The sequence below is a fragment of the Anolis sagrei genome, chromosome 2 (assembly GCF_037176765.1).
Source record: "Anolis sagrei isolate rAnoSag1 chromosome 2, rAnoSag1.mat, whole genome shotgun sequence".
NCBI classification, from domain to species: Eukaryota; Metazoa; Chordata; class Lepidosauria; order Squamata; family Dactyloidae; genus Anolis; species Anolis sagrei.
Window position 1 is genome coordinate 94,892,290 of NC_090022.1, and position 16,974 is coordinate 94,909,263.

General features: G+C 38.4%; 1 protein-coding gene across 6 annotated transcripts in view; it reads right to left on the reverse strand.

Moving 5' to 3' along the window:
• SEPTIN8 (septin 8) overlaps window positions 1-16,974 on the reverse strand; it is an 86,678-nt gene that overhangs the window by 2,503 nt on the left and 67,201 nt on the right. The window contains exon 9 of one of the 6 annotated variants that reach the window (XM_060765218.2): window positions 8,463-8,999. The exons of 4 other annotated variants lie outside the window; for them this stretch is intronic. In XM_060765218.2, the coding sequence (XP_060621201.1) occupies window positions 8,945-8,999 (55 nt within the window). In that variant the 3' untranslated portion in view covers window positions 8,463-8,944. Of the gene's footprint in view, window positions 1-8,462; window positions 9,000-11,356; window positions 15,097-16,974 lie in introns of those variants that run through there. One more of the 6 variants, XM_060765219.2, reaches the window with a different exon arrangement.

The following is a 16,974-nucleotide window of genomic DNA, read 5'->3' on the forward strand; positions in this document are numbered from 1 at the left end:
GGGAGGTAAAGTGCTTTCAAAGTAGAGCCTGTGAGGGATTTTGGTCACTGACATGGTCTGTCTTAAACAAAAACCATAAAAATGACCTGTAATGATTATGTCCAACTTGTGGCATCATAGCACATACCAGCCATAATGTAGCACATAAATTTGCACCTCACTTTATTTTTCAAGGTTTTTTTCTGATAGCGTAACATAGATTTGCATTCTTGGGATAATGGAAGTCCAAACATCAGGAGAGCAAAAGATTCCCTTTCCCGCTTTAGTATATCATTGTTTTAGTATAGTTATACAATAAGCAAATTGGTTGTGAGTTGCTTATCTGCTTTAGTTTCTCACCTGCTCATAAACTCACTCCAATCTCCACAGTCTGGCAGCTGTTCATAGTAGAGTAGTGAGCTTAACTGTGGTTTGCCAGTGATTTGTAGATTCAGATATTCAATCAAGGTGGCATCAACAAACAGTAGCTTTGCAGAAGAGCTTTGATCCGTGGCTACCACACTTGGCTTCTTAGCCACAAACTAACCTTCCAGGATATATGACAGACTCAGCTTCAAACCTTAAAGTCAGTTAGTGTCATGTTTCATTGATACCCAGTCACTGTACAATGAGGAAATTGAATCCAAAATGCTACCCTCTAAATAGTGAATGTGATTTTCCTGCTTCTTGGCAGGGGGTTGGACTGGATGGCCCATGAGGTTTCTTCCAACTCTGATTCTAAATCAGATAGTTTAATGTACTAGCCCAAATCCATGTCAAGAAGGTAAAGATGCAGGGTGCACTCAAAGCAAACAGGAAGCAAAAGATAACAAACATAGGTGAGTTTCATGCTCACACAAAGAGCAAGAAATAATGTGAATTATTGATAGTTACTGGGGGAGTATTGAATTAGTCCTTTGAGTCTCCATAGCAGTTGATGGGAATTTTATCTAGCTCTCTCTTTCTGATTTTTTTTTTTTTAGACAAAGCAAAGAGGGCCATTTTTATGTTACATAATCATTTTAGTTGCTTAGCAAAAACTGAACTGTTTCTGTAAGAGAGTTGCCATTGTCTTTTATCAGCAGGGGTTTCAAATATCTTTCTCTGGGGTCACAATACAAAGGGCAGTTTAGCATGTTGTTCACAATGTCTTCCGCCTGACATTGGCTACAGATGCAAAGTCTCTTTTCCAGCAGCACACTATGGTAATGACCATCTAACAATGTAGAGGGCATTACTTGGAATCGCAGTTCAGTGAAGGCAATTCTTAAGGATGGATTAATGGTACTGGGGCTGAATCCCTATCATCCTTAGTCAGCATAGTGAAGAATGCTGGGAATTGCAGTCCATCTGGAGGTTGCACATTCTTGATGTGTACAGATTGTCTATTTGAAGTATGCAGGAGAAACAAATGAATGCTGGATAGATGTTTATTTGAATCATTTCAAATTACTGTACCTGGAAATACAGGAACTGAAATATTTCATCCTCATGTTCTTACAATTGCACATCAGTTAACACTAAGGACAATATGCTAATAATTTCAGGAGCCTGAAAAAATGATTTTGTTGATATATTGCATTACAGGTTGATAACACCCAGTTCATCCACTGTAAAGAGCTTGTTGATCAGCAGCTCCTGGGGTTTTGGTCACCCAACGCCGTCTATATTTTCAGCCCAGCAAAACAAAGCATCCAAACTCACCTGGATGGAAGGATAGCCTGCTCTTCTTCCACAGTGAAAAAGGCAAGGCAAAATCACCCACAAGGCCAGGGAGACTGGTCTGGCCTTAGAGGCAATGCTTATGAAGATGACACACAGACTGATGAATTTTTTGATGGATTCAAGTGCCTGTACAATGAAGATGGGATGCCAGAAACTGGGCAGACCAGTAGCATGGACAGCCTCAAGAGACAAGAGGAAGGTAGCAACACTTGTCCACCACTACAGCCTGCCCCTCAGATTGAATGGCCAAAGTCTGTGTAGTGACAAGGGATCAGATGGCCCAAAAAGCTATCTTTTGTGTTTCAATGGTTAGCAGAGCTATTACTAGAAAGCACTGCCTATTTTGTAACTTGCTAATACTCCATTTTTTAAAAATGCATCCTGCATGCCTTTATGTATGTTTTATTTTGGTATGTTTATATCAAGTTTTTTGTTACATCAGGGCAGAAGACACAGATTAGAGCTATACAGGGACAAAAATCTCAGGGATCAACATTCAACAGAATCATATGCTAGAGACATGTAGAAAATCGGGTGTGTAATTATCCCAGGGAAAAGGGGAATCTTGCTAAGTTTCTCCTTTGAATAGTTTTAAGTATTGTTTTTATCCTGATAATAATTTTACTTTCCTGCATACATGAAACTACTGGGTGTTATTAATGAGCTATGGATAAGATCTAGAAATGAGTAGCATTCTTTTCAAGTAACAAGCCATCTTAGCTTAGCTGCATAAGCTAAAATATTAGATCAGGTATTTTAATGGTGGGTTCAGACATATAAGACACAGCAATGAAATGTGTCCATCATTTGGAGAAATGTTGAGTTGGTCAAAATCAGGGATGGGGAATATTGGGTCTTCCAGTTGTTTTCAGAAATTGGTGCCTTTCAACACCATAACCAATACTGATGGCTCAACCAGGATTTGAGTCTAATCTCTTAGGGCCTCCAATTTGCTGGAAACAGTAATTAATCTGTGCCACAAAAAGAAAGATTTAGTGAACAATATAACCCTTCTACCTGTACTCATTGCCAAAAGTTAAAAGACATCAGCCCTTTTTTTTTGCACGTCTGTATGCAACAGCTACTGTTCTTCACTACCAAATCTCACTAGCACATCAGAAATGTGTACTTTGGCAAGGGATGAATTGCAGAAGGTGTTATTTCAAGTATTTCCTTTTTGAAAATAGAGAAGTCACTATAATGTTACATTTATACATTTGTTGAGCAGTGCCTAATATCCACGTTTTCTCCCAGCATTTAAACAAATTCATACAACCCTATGATACTTAATGTGCTTGTCTACCCCAGGCTGACAGTGCAAATTCAAGTGATCTTCTGATAAAACAATAATATAATCCCTGATGGATCATGGCACACACCGAGAGAATCTCTTTAAAGTACTGTTTTACAGTGGGGTGCCAAGTCCAATGCACTCTATTGGAGCATGTCTAAATGTACTCTGTTGGAGGAAAGAAGCCAGGCACACAGCCAGGGGTTTATGTGACTCAGCTGTGAATGAGAAATGATCAAGATCATGCATCATTTCTCCAGCTGAGTACATGACTGCTTGCCTACAAAAACGGGACAGACCTGCTTTGAGGCAGGTGACATATGCTTGCTAATGGGATGAGCTTCACTAAAAAAAGGAATGACTGTGATCCAACAATAAAAACAAAACAAAACCCCAGTTTTATCCACTGCATAGCTGCTGCACAAGCCGAGTAGAGACTAAACATTTTATGTACTTGGCTAAAATGTGCTGTCATTTGAGTACTGCCTCTCTTGCTTTAAAGAATTTGTCAGACTGCAGCTCCCAACAATATCTAGACCACATACCTGTGGGCTTGAGAAGGCCTGCACAGCAACCTGACAGTGTCACACCCTCTCCATTCCTGATTTATGCAGCTTCCGAATTGCACAGAATTTGGCATCCCTATTTCTCTCTCTCTCTCTCTCTCTCCCCCCCCCCCCCTAAAAGATAATGTTTCTAGCCCTGCGGGCATATGCAAAATGTTATGCTATCTTTCCTTTGAATAACTCAGTAGGGCATAGATATTCCCTCTGGTATTTTGTCCTTAAATCACCCTATGAGCTACGTTAAGGCCGAGAGAAGGTTATTAGTAAGGATTGCCCAAGTCAGCTTCTCCATCCAAGGCATCTGAATGCAGGTTTCTCCAATGGACTCTCAGAAGTCAAGAAGATTAAGCAATGAAATAAATGGTGCTCAATGAGCTAAGGGATGCTCAATTCTCATAATTTATGCATTATCAAAAGTTCCTGATATGGCACTGTTGTTACTTGAGCATATTATTTTGGTATTTGCACACCCTCATAAATCGATGAAGGATCACATAATTTGCTAAACAGTTTAACATGTTTCTTTGAAGGAAGTACTTCTAGGTCAGTCTCTTCTAGCACCACGGCTGAATTGTGCAGTGAAATTGGTTATAGTTCTATAATGCTTCAGGGTGACATAGAGCAATAATAACTCTATGTGAAGTTATTATGTGAAGTACTTTTTATTATTATGCCCCCAATTCCTGTTGTTCCTGTGTCTGCTCAGTTACACTGGTGGGATGGAGAAAACTTTACTTCAGAGGCAAAACAAAAGAAAACTGTTTTGCTGTATGTGAAGTACTCACAGAAATGTTAGATCAATTGAATCATAGGATTTGTAGCTGGATGAACAATCTCCCTCACAAAGGAGGTTGTTCTAATTGTCAGTAAAAGGAGTACACAACAGGTTTTAGGCAAATCCTGGCATTATCACATAGGATAACCATTGGTCAATAAACACAATGTTACAGATACACTTCAGGTGTTTCCCCTAAATCCTTAAAAGGCAATTATTTTTCCACTGTGCAGCTGGAAATACTTTAAAAACAAATGGCATAAGAGTCAGAGATGGCCCAAAACAGTAAATGGCCAAAATCCTGCTGTTACATCCTGATTATGAATTCTCAAGATTTACTTATATGCTGCTCAACTGAATCAATAGACCCACTCCAGCTGGGACCAACCAATAGGATTATAGCCGTTGACACCCAAAGCAGGAAAATAATACACCTCAGGGCACACCTGCACAAAATGGTAAAATGTATACTCAATAATTAATAATCTGCTAAACAAAGAATTGTGTCCAAAATGTTTCCATTTGCCGGGGGCTATTCCAGTCTCCACTGTTAAAGGCTGGAAGGAACAACATTGCAATGCTGTCATTAAAGCTATCAAAGATAGAGCAGGAGAGTGTGTTCTGCAAAATGTGAGAATATTAACGTCATGCTTGGTATCAATAGGGAGGGGCCTTTCTTATAGCACAGTGGTCATGGAAGATTTAAACATTCTTCATACCAGGTTATTGACTAGCTGGATGTAGGTAGACTCCAAATGTATGAAATGCATAATTGGTTTTGATCTGCAAGAAGTCAGTTCTCTGCATGAGAGACAAAGAACAGGTGCCTATTCAGCTGACCTTTTTCTGTGGTGGCCACATTCCTGGAGGAGGCACCTCTGAGTCAGGATGGAACAGAGAGAGCCACGTGAAAGCATCCTCTCCCGCTTCCAAAAGCGCAAACTGTGAATGTTCTGCATAGTGTTCAAGAGCCCAAAGGAGCACCTTGCCAGAACAGCAGCATTTGAGTGCTGCCAATATACAACAAATAAGCTAGGGACATAGGCATTTAAATTACACAGCAAATTATGCAGCCATATCTGTGAGAGTCCTCCACGTGTGTGGATGTCTCGTTATTGAGGAAAAGCTTGGAACAAAAATTTTCTCATCCTGCTTTTCAGCTACAGGACCAAAAGCACTATTTTTCTGTGATCACAATCTGTGACTTATATTTTTAATGTTGGCAAATCTATGTACTTGACTTGTTTTTTAAATGTCAGCTTTTCACCTCCCCTTGTTTTGATATTAATAAAAACATAATTGCAATTGTATGCCTGAGTCATTTTTTTTCCAGAAATGGCCACACAGCTTTTGCCAGGTGTGTGCCTAAATGGAAATCCTACACACACTGAGCTTCAATGAATTCATCAGATGGATCTCATGGCTGGGTAGACATGAATAGGGCAGCAGCTTGGCTGGAAAAATCCACCAATATATTCCAGCAGTTTTTTAAAAAAATCTCACTAATCCTGTTGCAAAAATAAATAAAAACAACCACACGTGGTTCAGGCTCTGGCTTTATGTCTGAGGAAAGTGCAAATTTGTTCAAAATTTGATATGCTTTTGTTGTCACATACCTCCAAATTGTTTCCAGCTTGTTTTGTTTTGAGGGGATTGTCTGTTTCCCCCTGAGACTGAGTGTGACTCGCCCAGTGAGTTTCCATGTCTGAGTGTGGCTTCTAACAATGGTCTGCAGGGTCGTAGTCCAATGTTCAAACTGCTGTGCTGTGCAGGACCTTTTGGTCCATTTAAATAACCTTTCCCTCTTTCCCATTTGAAATTGCTTCAAATTAATTTTATTCACACTCAACTCAGGTCCTATGACACAGAGCATCATATAAACATCTACAGGATGCATCCATAGTGTCATGTAACACAGAACTTTCCTCCACACTGTATTGAATCAAACAAGCTCTTAAGATCAAAGCTTCACTTCCTCTAATGGTCATATTTCTACAATATCAAAATGAATGCATTCCTTGAAAACGAAAAGACTGCATATTGTGGCTATACCTCTGGATAGCAATGGTCTAGGCTGCTATGAAAAATACATCAGCACCCATGCTGGATTGTATTTTTATTTTCTTCCAGATCTAATTCATTGTTTCTTTGTCTTGGTAAAATTCGTCACTGCTACTGCTTACAATTTTACCACCCTTTAGCAATAGCAGTGAGGTCAGACAAATTTTGATTAGGTTGATTGGTTGGATGAGGAGATCTACCCAAAAGTTGGGTAGAATTAAAGCAGGTGGATATTATAATCATGAACATTGCCTGAAAACTGAGAAACTTCAGTTGGTCCAAAGAGCAGAAGCCAGGCTGCTAACTGGGACTTGCTACTGGGAGCGGACAACTCGGCTGTTGCAGCAGCTCCACTGGCTGCCAACACATTTCTGGGCACAATTTGAAGTGCTGGTTTTGACCTACAAAGCTGTATATGGCTCCAGTCCAGGTATCTCTTTCTAGTAACCTGGTAGACATTTATGATAAGCTGGGAAGGTTTTTTTCTGTCACAAGCATGGTTTTCTGTCTCAAGTGTGGTGGGAATACAGAGAGGGCCTTTTCAGTGGCTGCTTCCAGACTGGAACTCGCTCTCAAGAGAGACCAGGATGGCCTCATTCTCAGACTTCCTCAGGCATGTCAAGACCTCCTTCTGTTAGCAGGCATTTGGGGTGATGATGTTTTATGTAAAATTGTTATGTAAATTTATATTGCCACTATTTTATAGGTTTATGCACTTGAGCGTTTTATGTGTGTTGCACTTCTGAGTGCTTTTGTGAGCCACCCCAAGTCTTTTCGAGATGATGATGGTGGGATATAAATAAAGCATTATTATTGTATTGTCAAAGGCTTTCATGGCCGGAATAACTGGGTTGTTGTAGGTTTTTAGGGCTTTGTGGCCATGTTCTGGAAGCATTCTCTCCTGACATTTCGCCTGCATCTATGGCAAGCATCCTCAGAGGTTGTAAGGTCACAATCTCTGAGGATGCTTGCCATAGATGCAGGTGAAACTCCAGGAGAGAATGCCTCTAGAACATGGCCATATAACCCCAAAAAACCTACAACAACCTATTATTATTATTATTATTATTATTATTATTATTATTATTATGGGACACAGTTCTGTGAAGTGTGTTTGGGATTCAGGATGTTTGAGTTTTAAAAGCAATTTTAAGTGTATTTATTATATTTTAATCTTTTTTTACCTTAATCCACACTGTATTATTTAATTATTTAATTTTGTGTTCATTTTGTTTTAAACTGTGACCAACTTGTGCAATTGTTAGCCATCTAGAGTCCCCACAGGGAGAAAGTGGGGTATAAATAAAGTAAAAACATAAAATAAATACATCCATAACAGAAAGGAGCAACTGAGAGTCAGGTAAAAGCTGGAGGTCAGTTTACACCTTCCTGTTTACATTGTTTTCACTTTATCTTCTCAGTGCCCTGTAAAATCTGGCAAAAGATAAAAATGTAATAAAAATTGGGGGCATGAATTTTTGAATTCTGGGTTTGATGATCACCCTAAGCAGGTTTTTATTTCTTTCAAGGGAGAGGTTTACATATGTAACTGTTTGGTTTCATTATTCCAAGGTGATAGGATTTAATAGCAGGCATGGTTTTCCCCTGTCTCTTTGTCCCCATGTCTTCCTTCTAGACCAGTGGTTCCTAACTCCAGATGTTTTGGACTTCAGCTCCCTCTATTCCCAACAGCTGGTAAACTGGCTGAGATTTCTGGGAGTTGAAGTTCAAAATAACTGGAGGACCAAAGGTTGGGAACCACTGTTCTAGATCTTCACATTTTGTTGTTCTTCAAAATGGTTTACTGATCAGGTTCAGTTTATAGTACACAGATAGGAAAGGACACTCTGGGCAACTCATGAAACAAGAGAAAATGAAAATATTGAAATAGGGAAGGAGAAGACATTGGCTCACAGAGAAGAAAAAGCTCTACTATCAAATTAGGTACATTATTATTAAAAAATGGAACACATCAACTATTTCATGTAAAAATTCTCAAAATACATTTATATGAATTAAATCCCTGTGAAATTGTTAGTGCTAAAACATACTAGAACCACACAAAAAAGTTAGGGAAATTTTAATATATTTCTTTAAAAAATGGAATTACCATTAATCTAATACACAAATATCAGAAAAGTGTGGGGTGTTTGTGCAAGAAGGGTACAGAATATTACTTTACAGATTTAAAGCAAATTGTGGGTCAATGTTTTATAAACACCTATTTACAATAAGAGCGTATGTGTGTGAGATTGCAATTTCCATTTCACGTTTAACCATATCCCCAAATGTGTTTAATTGAGGAACTCTTATGTGCTCTCACCATCAGGTAAAGATTAGTATTTTGGTTTTAGTGCATGCCATGCATTTAGCCGGAATTAACAGGTTTTTAATTAACAGAGTTCTACTTAATAAAGAAACCTGGTTCAGGTAATGTGGTCCAGATCTTGTTTTAGATTCTCTTCTGTGCATACATTGCAAGCATTAAAAAGTAGAAGCACCCATTACATTTCTTCTGCATGAAGTGTTTTGGCCTTAACAAATCTTCTAATTTACAAATCTTCCTGCTGCAATGGAGGATGCACTGGGAAGAGTAAAGAAGCTACAGAAAGACAAGAGAGAACCAGTTTTTAGCTTGCTGGCTTGCTTAATTACATGAACTGTATAGCAAGAAAGCACATTCTCCAAAAAGAAAGGGGGGGGGCAAGAGGGCAGCTTTTTTGAGCCAGAGAAACCAGAAAGTCTAGTTATGGAGATATAAATGCAAAATTCCATACTGCTAGAATCAAAACATGCTTAACTTAGCAGCTAAAGTTTAGCAGCCACCACCATTTGACAAAGAAACACATAAATATATAAAATTTTGTCACACCAAGGCTAAATCCTGTTGTACATCTTGACTACCTGATCCACAAGATTTACTTATGTGTTGACTCACCATTCAACACTGACTGAATGGGTCTACTCTAGCTAGGCATCTGTTGTTGGGAATCCTTAAAGTCGTTTCCAACTTAGGACAACCCTAAGGCATATTTATCAGGGCCTTCTTGGCAAGCTTTGTTGGACGCTTGCCTTTGCTTTTGAAAGAGTGTGACGTGCCCATAAGACTGTCTTCCCTAACCTGAATGCTTTTAGATGCTTTGGGTAACAAATTATCATATCCCCAAGCTAACTGGGGGAATTTAGCTTAGGAAAAGTTGATTTAACCAAGATTTCAAAATGCCCAATTTAGAAAGATTAAACTATTCAAGTATTGTATTGTCGAAGGCTTTCATGGCCGGAATCACTGGGTTGTTGTAAGTTTTTTGGGCTGTATAGCCATGTTCCAGAAGCATTCTCTCCTGACGTATTTTACAATGGTCAGGGTCTAGTAAGCTACATGGAACTGTATTTTTGCTGAAACCATGTTTCATCTCTTGTTCAGATTATACATTAAATGTAATACTACGTTCTGAATCCTTATCTTGTCATTAATACCATAAATGTCTAAAGAATCACTGAAAATATCCCAACCACCCCAGAAACTAAGCTCTGTTGCAAATGACATGTAAAATCCATTAGGTCTATAAAAGTGTTTGATACTTCCAAAATGGCTTAAAGCAGTCAAAAAGAGTCAAATCCACTGAGCACTGTGGTTTACTGCTACTCAGTATCATTTTCAGTGGACAAGTGCAATACTCAGATGGTTCTGAAACAAATCATGCGTGAGATCCTATAATCTCTACAATGTCAGAACTTGCTTGATTTCCAAGCACTTTATTACTTGGTTCAATTCTCATTCTCAGCAAGAAACACTTTACACATCTTATACTGTATAGGAGTCATAGCCTTCTGTGCAAGTTCCGTCTTCCCCTTCCCCTGGGCCCAGCCGTTGGGGAAAGCGTGCGCCATCCTATTTCTGTAATCCATTTTCCAAGACAAGTTAAAAAGGCTAACCTTAGCTTTCTCATTTGACTCCTTTATAATAGAAGATGTCCATGACTTCAACACTGATAATATTCATTATATTGTCCATGACGTCAACATTGATAATATTGAAACTAATGTTAAAACTGTCCTTTGGGAAGTCACTATTGGTTATAATGCAATAGGGCTTCCAATTTTGTAGGGGTTAAGGGTGCTGAACCCCTGAAAAAAGTGGAAAGAACAGAACTAATTGTTTCGTGTGTGTGTGTGCGTGCGTGTATCTCGAGAGAGAACATTCCTTTATGAAGTACTAAATCTTCCAGGGTGAATCTATTCCCAATTTCTGCTGGAAATGGATCAAAGATTCATGCTGGAGGACCTAGGGATTCCTAGAAAGAATATATTAATCAAATCCAAACCAAAGTTAAACCCATAAATGTGGAGGTGAGTCTGTATATCACAATGCAACTTGCTCGAAACTTTATCTAACCAATACCACTTTACACATGCAACTTTAGACTAAGTATGTTCTTCCAAATGTTGATGGACATCTCCTATTATTCCACATATGTGGAGAACCAAAGGGTTACTTACCTTTGCTTTGGGGATTTATGAAAGCACTCATTCATATCCAAGCCAAACTCCACTACTCTGAATCTAACCAGCAAAGAAGAGCCTTCTAGAATGGGGTTGACTTTTCAACATGATCAATCATGTGGACAATTCTTTTAAAGGCAACACTTGACATACCCAGAACAGTTTAATTGAGAATGAGTTCTCTTCACTTTCTGGAGAAAAATTAGTTTATGTCTATTCATATATCAACCATATAACAGATAGTTGTGCCATCATTTAAAGTCCAGACAAATTCTAATTGCTACTGCACCCATGTGCAAAAATGACTTGGAGGCACTGATCTCAGTCCAGGCATCAGAGGTGGGTGATGACGAGTTATAGCTAGAAAGGCCAAGGTCAGAAAGGTCCAACTATCCTCCCTCCCATTACAGCCGTCATAAAATTTGAGGAAACGTGTAAAAATAAATCAACAAAGAATTCAAACTGAAATTTAATGTTTAATAAAAAGAAAGAAAGAAGTACAAAGGAAATTGAAAAAAAGTTAAAGTTTTTTTAAAAAATGCATGAAACGAAAATGAGAGTGACATGGTAACATTTCATGAAAGTAACTCCATGGATTTTCCTGTTGATTCCTTGCAAGTCACATTCTTCCAGGTGGAATCCTCTGCTCTTCTCTCGTTTAAACAGACTACAAAATTAATAGCCAGCAAAAATACACAAGCTTTGAGTACAGAAAAACATGGGGTAGTTAAAGTTCAAAGAATACCTCTTTCCATTAGAACTATGTATAGAACAGGAAAATCAGAATTAATGGTACTTTTCCTGTTTTTTTCTTTTACCTCACATAAGTAGTGAGATGACCCGTCAAGCTTAGTTTTAAGATTTAATTTAAGATTAGTGTCACATTATAACAACCAGAAACATATTAAATAATGTGTTGAATTACCATATGCAAATTGGTCCCATACAAAAAAAAGCAGTGAAGTACTGTACCAAACAGAATCCCAACCAAGAAAAAGGTTTGGGCTTCTATAAGAGAAGTCTATTAACAAATAGATTAACAAAGACAAGAGACAAACGAGGCCAGTATTACACCCAAAATGAAAATTTTGTCAGCACAACATAAAGTATATATACATACACATATATAATTATTATAATTATAATAATAATTAATAATATATTGTTACATACATTCTGAATGTCTTCATCAGAAATATATTGCCATTGAGGCTATGTTTCTATGTTTTTACTCATTACCATAATTTCGTAGACTTCCAAAAAAGGCAGGGAGTTTCAGAAAGCCGGTCAGAAAAAAAAAGATTTGCATAGAAAATCTTGTTGGCTTTACAAATTGCTAGAAAAACTCTCAAGTTGCACTGGTTTGCATATCAGATAAAAACTTACTTCTACCACCCTGCAATCTCCTTTGTGTTTTATCTTCAGGCTGAATACAAAAAGTCTCTTGGTCTCACAAAGGAAAACATGTTTTGCATTTTCACTCTAACCAATCATGTGTCAGGATTGTCATAGCTATAAGAATAAACTGTATCTGATCCTGTACACAACCCCCTCCTCCCCTGTTAGTCTTTTGAAAGTTACCTTTTAGAAAATAGATTTAGCTTAATAGAGGCACAGCCTTTTTTTTTTTCTTCAAAGGAGGAGAGTCAGACTATAACAAAACTCCTTTCGGAAGTGTAAATATTCACTATGTCACACATTAGGTGATCTAAAAAGTACCTGTATAATTCTTTCATGAAGTTTTTTTTAAATCTCTTAGTAATATCAAGTAATACTGTAACAATTCTCAATATATTCAGACATTGGCATTTAATGAAGAAAAACAGAACTAGACAATGTTTGATCACGGAAGCATCTAAAGGAAGTGCAAGGTGAAGAAGCTCAAGCCCACAACACAACTAAATGCTACGTCTGGAAAGGCAATTCAAATGCCTTTTATGTTATAAACATTAAAACATAGGCTAAGCTACAGCTACACAGTACAGAAGGAAATTTAAGTGGAAGGCTAAAACATGTCCAGAGCAAAATGACCTCGGGAGAATTACTAATGTGGCCCAGAGCTTGGGACCAGACATGATGGTCAAACCCAAAGTTGGTCTTAACTGAAGCAGATTTGTTAGAATGGTAAGTCGGCCATTATTAAAATCCCACTCATTCAATGGGTCTACTCTAGTTGGGACTCGCAACTACATTAGGCAGTTGTCTAGAGCTCACAGATTTCACACTGAATGTGAGAGATGTATCCCACTTTGCACACAATAGCACAAAAATACTGAAAACATCCAGTGTTTCGTTCCCGCACACATGTGCTTTTTTATCTAATGTACAAGCCAGCTTTAACTAGTCCACACTTTCCCCTTAAAGATAGAACAGACTGCACTCCCTAAAGGCAAGTATTAGATGGTATATGACCCAATTTAACTCTGTTCTGCCATCTAGCATCCTAATTCATGGGATGATTCTGATTGTGCAAGTGATTTTCACATCATAAGGAAATACTTTACTCTGAAGAGTCTGGAACTTAACAAGCTCCAATTGTCAAACGCACATCTGGACAACCCTACCGAATCCCTGAATTGCCAATTCTTTATAAGATGGGAAAGTCCTGAAAACACTTGCTGTCCAAAAACTTCCTTGCAAGTATAACTTTTTCTCAAGGTATAGGGCAAAACAGGCAGGCCATATTTAAGTCAAGTGGATTTGTTTAGTCAAGGAATTTCACTTTGGCTGGGTAGTCTCCACAGTAAAGTAAAACATGTACCCTTGCATCATTTAACAACACAAACAAGGAAGAGACATGGTCTTCATAGGTATTCATCTTTTCATACCTATGTGCTTACTTTAGGCTTGTGTGTCCCAGGCTATCTGATGTGGGGGATGGCATTTTGTTTCTAATGTGCCAGGAATTGGTACCACATTGGGGTCCACTGACTACAACTTTTTCTTTCTTGGAAACTCTCCAAGGACTGGCACTGGTCTACAGGCCACCACTCTAAATAGAAGTGCATTAGACAATGGCTCTCACTAAAATATTAAGTACATAGAGGTTGTATTATAATAAAAGCAACTTCTTCTGACCATTTTTATACAGTTCAAATGACAGTAGCCCTTAGTTACTGGGATAATCAAATCCTATGTGCTAAAAATGAAGGGGAAGAAGCACCATATTTGAAAGTTGATAGCTGGAGTGAAATTTTAAAAAATGGCATTTTCTGTATCCTACTTTTGATTGTGCTAGTGGTCTTTATATTTTAATGCATGTTTGAGGAAGGAACTGTTTCTCACACAGGCGCATATACATTGATTAACAAAAAGATGTTGCTTGTCCCCTCCATACTGTACAACAGGAGTGGGCAACATGTGATTTGGGGTCTCCAAGACCCTGCCCTCACAACACGACACCACGGAAACAAGCAGCAAATAAATAAAACAACTTCAAAACAAGCATCTCCTACTTGTTTTAATGGCTTTCCTACATTTTCCATCCACATTCAATGAAGCAGTTTTGGCAATGGTAGGGCAGCCCAAGGTGTGTTCCAGGGGCAAAACTCATCCCCAGACCTGGTGATGCTGCCTGGCCCAGTGCACAGGCTCCCAATGAATCAAGTGGCATCCCAACAACAGAAAACTCTGACAAATGCCATTTCTTACCACCCCGACATGCTACGCCAACATCCAAGATGTGTGTTGCTTAACAAAATCATGTATATAGTTGTACACACTGGTGCATAAGTTATGACGTTCAGAGTTTCTTTCTTCAAAGAAAAAAACATAATGTCATACCTAATACTTAAACACACTTATGTTACTTTTTGTTGATCTTTTATACCAACAACAATGACAAAACTTGAAATTAAGTATGTATTGGAAGCATTTAGGGGTAGTTTATAAATGAACGGTTATTCTACGGGTTTAAAGCAAATGGGTTTACAACAAAGAAAACTCCCAACATTTCAAAACCAGACATCTGAAGCATTTTTCACAGGGAATTTGCAAAGAAAAGGGAAATATTTCCTCTTCTTAACAATGTTAAGTCACAATCCATTCTCTGAAAAAAGGCAGAAGATGATGTTTCGTGTTGTTTCCCCTGGACAATGGCATGACAGAAGGATTCACAGGATGGAAAAGCAAAGCAACTAAAACACATGAATGCACAGAGTCCACTCCTGGCATATAAATCTGCATGTTAAGGTTAACTGAAATAAAAACATAAGAAGCACAAATTAAAACAATAGAAATCAAACAAAAGGAAAACAAAATAGAGAATATAAACAGAACATAAAATATAAAAATATAGTTGAAAAATGTGACATAAAATTTTGAGATAGATAGCATGATCATTTGTTCTTAGAAATCTACAAATTGAAACTGGACAGAGAGCTAAAATGTAAGTGTGAGGGGAGAACCTCATGGGGGACCATTCCGGTCCTTTGGGCTTCCTCAGACACCGAAAGCCCTTTCCCCAAACCAAAGTGTACTATATACAGCTTTTACCACCATTCTTCAAGGCTGAGATAACACAATTACTTCTCTTTGACACTAAGGGCTTAAAGCCCAAAAATGCTAATAATACTGGTCCCAACTTTTCACCTCTGGCTCCACCCAACACTGGAATGTACACTCCTCCCCTGAGAACATATCTGCAATTGAATTTGGGCCCCGAAGGATGTTCTCTGTCCTCAGCTTATGGTTCACCTTAATAGCAGAGTACAGAGTATTGAATAATACTAAGCTTTCCTCCATCTTTTAAGATCTCTAGTGGCAAGAGAGCTTGGAATTAGCAGTGACACTCTAGAAAAAGGAAAATGTGTATTGATCTACACTGCAGAGTTTATAGCAGCTTTATCATATCATATTTACTGTCACAGCTCCATCCTACGGAATACTGGGTTTTGTAGTTTGGCAAAGTAGCTAAAATTCTTGGTTACGGAGTTCTAGGGAATTCTCCTCAATTGCAGCAGCTTGAATTCTGTCGTCTGGTGAGGTCTAAGCACCTCACCAGACTTCAGATACCAGGAGTTAAAGTAATAGAAGAATGCTACAGCCGAGTAATACAAATAAACCCTTAGGTCAGAATATGATCGCTTACAGAGTCTAGAGTTAGCTCGGTCACGAGAGAAACTACAGTCATACTATCACCTAGTGCCATTCATGCCTTTATTTGGTTGAAATAATATCCTTGAATAGACTGTTGACCAAAGATACTAGAACAGTGGTGCATAACCTGTGGCCCTCCAAGTGTTTTGGACTTCAGCTCCCAGAATCCCTGACAATTGGACCAGCTGGCTAGGACTTCCGGGAGTTGACATCCCAAACACCTGGAGGACCAGAGGTTGTGCACCACTGAACTAGAATATAAGCATAGGAATGATTTCCAAGGCATTGGATACTAAGAGGTGGTTTTGCCAGTGCCTTGCTCTGAAATATAGCTTACAGCATGTTTCATGCATTGGTGGTCTCCCAGTCAAATACTAACCACAGCTGACCTGACTTAGCTTCCAAGATAAGACAGAATCTTGTGCTTTCAGGGTATTTAGGCATCAGTCGTAGCTACCAATGTCAGTCATAGATATTGTTAAGTGGAGATTTCACAACAGCAAATGGCAATATGACGTTTATATGATAATTCAAAGCAATGCATCTATAATTATTAGAAGATAAGAATCCCTAGGAACAATGTTGTGGCTTTGTTCTTCATGGTCTCTAGGTCTTATGTTCTCTAGGTCTTATGCTAGACAGGAACTCATAATAAGACATTGGATAATTTATCTAACGGCTCCACCTACTGGATGCAGTGGCTGGTACACTAGATAGCAATTGGGTCAATTGTGTATGTCCATTCTGGAACAGAAACACATTCTGCACATTCCTTCAGCGCTTCTTCCTTAGTACAAATGCTAACGTTTACTGCAAAGAATCATCAGAATCACACACACATCTTCATAACACTGCAGTTGTGCTGAAGCTCATAATGCAATGAAAATATATCTGCAATAATAAACTAGCTACTCAATTTTGCCTTCTGTATTTTGATTACTAGAATATTTATATGGTTAACAGCAAGGCAACAGCTG